We start from the raw sequence: 2,942 nt of genomic DNA on the forward strand, positions 1-2,942 counted from the left end.
TCCAGACCGGGTTGCACGTCACCACGTGTCCGTATGTCGAAGTTGATATATAGTCCCCGTAGCCTTCGGCACCATGGTGTGGAAGGACAGGGAACCACGTTTCGGGCTCTCAGCTTTGACAATCCTTTGAGGATGAACCGCGCCAGTCGATCGGCAGATCACCAGCCCTGCCAATCATCGCTTTAAGATGCCCATTCTGCATCGCACGCGGCGAAGCGAGCCTTCGCTTCTCCAGACAGTCTGGGCGGCTCGACCCTCGTTCTGTGACACCTCGAAACGACGTCGCCTGCTGGCGTTGCCCTCTCTGCCCTGCGCACATCCTGCATCCTGGCGACTTCAATGCAAGAACCATCCCAACTGGGACCAAGCTGGCCACGAGACGGTTTCCACTCATCCGCCAAGCCATGCGTGAATGACTCTTCTAGCTGGTAATTCAAATCCTCGCAATCTTGCCAACTACCAGCACGTTGAGATCCTGGCACACACTCACAGTCGCAGCCAAGTTCCGGAATCATTGCCGTCGCGCGAGCCGCCTCTGATCTTAATACATCAGCGTCACACCTCGCTTGGCCTCTCCCAGTACCATGGCGGTATCCATCGCCCACTCCCACTACCAACGCAGCATTAGATGCTTCGAAGGAAACGCTGCATCGTTGGCGGGCCCGCCGCTTTGACCCTCTCGCCGGACTCCAGCCCGCGGCTGTACCTTCCAAGTGGACATCTTCGTGACGAGGTGTCACTGTTTACGGAGCCGACGGATCCCCGCGTTCCAGCGGGGGCCGACTGGCCGGCCTCGCGACGTTGCAATATTCCGGTGAGTGCTACTGTATATGTAGTATGTACGGATAAGCTGTCAAATTTAGCATGGTCGGGGCCACATAATCTCGCCTGAACCGTCTTGGAACGTTGCAGCTGTGCCGTCATTGAAATCCAACTCTCTCGTCATCTTTAGGGGGCGGGGCCGAGTTGTGCCCGGGGTAGACGCAAAGAAAAGGCTTCATCGATGAGAGAAAGTCGTTAGTAATGATTAAAAAAGCACCATGACTGGACTGTAGGTGTAGATTACACGAGTACCAACCCAGGATAGTCCGAAACCGCGGCGAAGCTGAGATGCTCAAAGCAGCTTGCCATGACCACAAGCCAAGACCATTGACGGCAGGAAAAGGGGGGAAGGCGAAGCTGCGACTAGACGCTATTGCTTTTGTAAACCAGGCTCGGTACGATTTCACACCAGCCTTATGCCAGCTGCAGAAGTACACGAACTACCTGTGAAGCGATGACATGCACCAGCTCCCATACCCTCCCGGCCATCGATGCCGGAAGCGTTGTTCCTAGCCACGCTGCCGACTCTGTGAGATGCTTATGGCACCGGTTATACGCAAGGACAATCACTCGATACAACCACAGCCGGCTGCGCTCTCTGTGCGTTGAACCCATCCATGTGGCCCAAATGTTGTTCATCAACGGCTTTTCGGAGCAAAATGATGAGATCCTTTCCAACGGGAAGGTATTCTCTGGTTGTCAACGAACCAACAAGCAATACAGCCTTCATTGGCCTGTTGTAGATATACATCCCGCATACTGCGGTGTCGGTACTTAGCTTGACTTTGATGTAACGTTATAACGCCCATCATAAGGTAAGAATGTGTAGGAATACCTAGGGGTGGTATGGGGTGCGGGGACCATGGGACGCCGTGATCGGAACTATTATAGGTGATGCTATGTATTAGTACGATGACATATGTATCCACCAAAGAAAGAGAAGCCGTGCTGCCGCGGGGTGCTTAGACTTGGTCAAGGCAATATCAAATATCATCTAAAAGCACAAGACGGCCCCGGCGTTCGTCTTTTCTCCTCCTTCCCTTCGCAACTTGACCAGTCGGCCTATGTGGCACAAACCCCAGAGGAGTTTCACCCCATCATCCGGTAATGTATCGGTGGAGGCCCTCTTGGTTCCTCCTTTCCGAGTTTATTCCCAACTGCTTGGGGCCTTGACAAACCCGTTGGTGCTGGCAGCGGTCTTGGACCTAATACTTTGCCCGTGGGGGCTCCTTCGCGCCTTCCACTTGCTATACTTCCCTGTTGCAGCAAACGTCATTACCATCTTCACGCGTAGCTGCTGCCTTATTCATGATTCTAGCATTGACTATAGGGAAGCTCCTGCCATCTTGAGCGAAATCTACCATAGGCCTAGACCATCTGCAGAGCGAAATCTCTCTTGGTCTTAGCCGTCCCTTCAATTTGCCTAAAAAAATGCAAGATATATCCGATCGGACAGGCAGGTCGTTCGATCGTCAACAGGACAATGGACAAGTTGAAGGTGGCCGACAAGGCATATCCCACGCGGCATCCGGTGCCGATTTCATCGCCTGTTTTTGTCGTCGCCAAAGATGGTAAACTGGATGAGCACAACGGACGCATGGTAATGGATATCCGACCAGTCAACATAAATGCGATAACAGATTTCTATCCCATGAAGACGATGGACAACATTATAGCAAAAGCAGCAGACGCTACACACATCTCGACTTTCGACGCCATGGCATTCTTCTACCAATGGAAGGTGCACCCATCACAATGGGCATTCACAGTCACCACCGAAGGACAATACACATTTCGCGTGCCAATCATGGGCTACAAGAATTCAATTCCGTATGTGCAGAGGCAAATGGATTCGACACTGCGCGGCACAGCAGCCGATGGATACTGCCACGACGATGAGGGCGTCATCTAGTACAATAGCCTGTCACACGCTCTCACCAAAGATGTGCTCTCCTTTCGATTTCTTGAAGCCGTCGTCCTTTCAACCCGAGATATCCCGCCTACAGATGAGCGCATCCCTGATGCATGTCACATGGGTCGGAGAACTAACGGGAGTTGTACCACGAGCGCTGTTGGCTTTGAGTTCGCATCTGTCTAGGGCTAAGCATCGTGGACGTCCA

At 52.8% G+C, this 2,942-nt stretch overlaps 1 protein-coding gene across 1 annotated transcript; it reads left to right on the forward strand.

The window, feature by feature from the left end:
• Positions 1 to 2,305: 2,305 nt before the first annotated feature.
• On the forward strand, positions 2,306 to 2,734 carry GLRG_01948 (uncharacterized protein; the record flags this gene model as incomplete). Its single annotated transcript, XM_008093282.1, has 1 exon — positions 2,306 to 2,734. One exon carries the CDS (start codon positions 2,306 to 2,308, stop codon positions 2,732 to 2,734), a length of 429 nt encoding a protein of 142 aa, XP_008091473.1.
• Positions 2,735 to 2,942: the final 208 nt, after the last annotated feature.

This window comes from Colletotrichum graminicola (genome assembly GCF_000149035.1).
Source record: "Colletotrichum graminicola M1.001 genomic scaffold supercont1.7, whole genome shotgun sequence".
Lineage (NCBI taxonomy): Eukaryota > Fungi > Ascomycota > Sordariomycetes > Glomerellales > Glomerellaceae > Colletotrichum > Colletotrichum graminicola.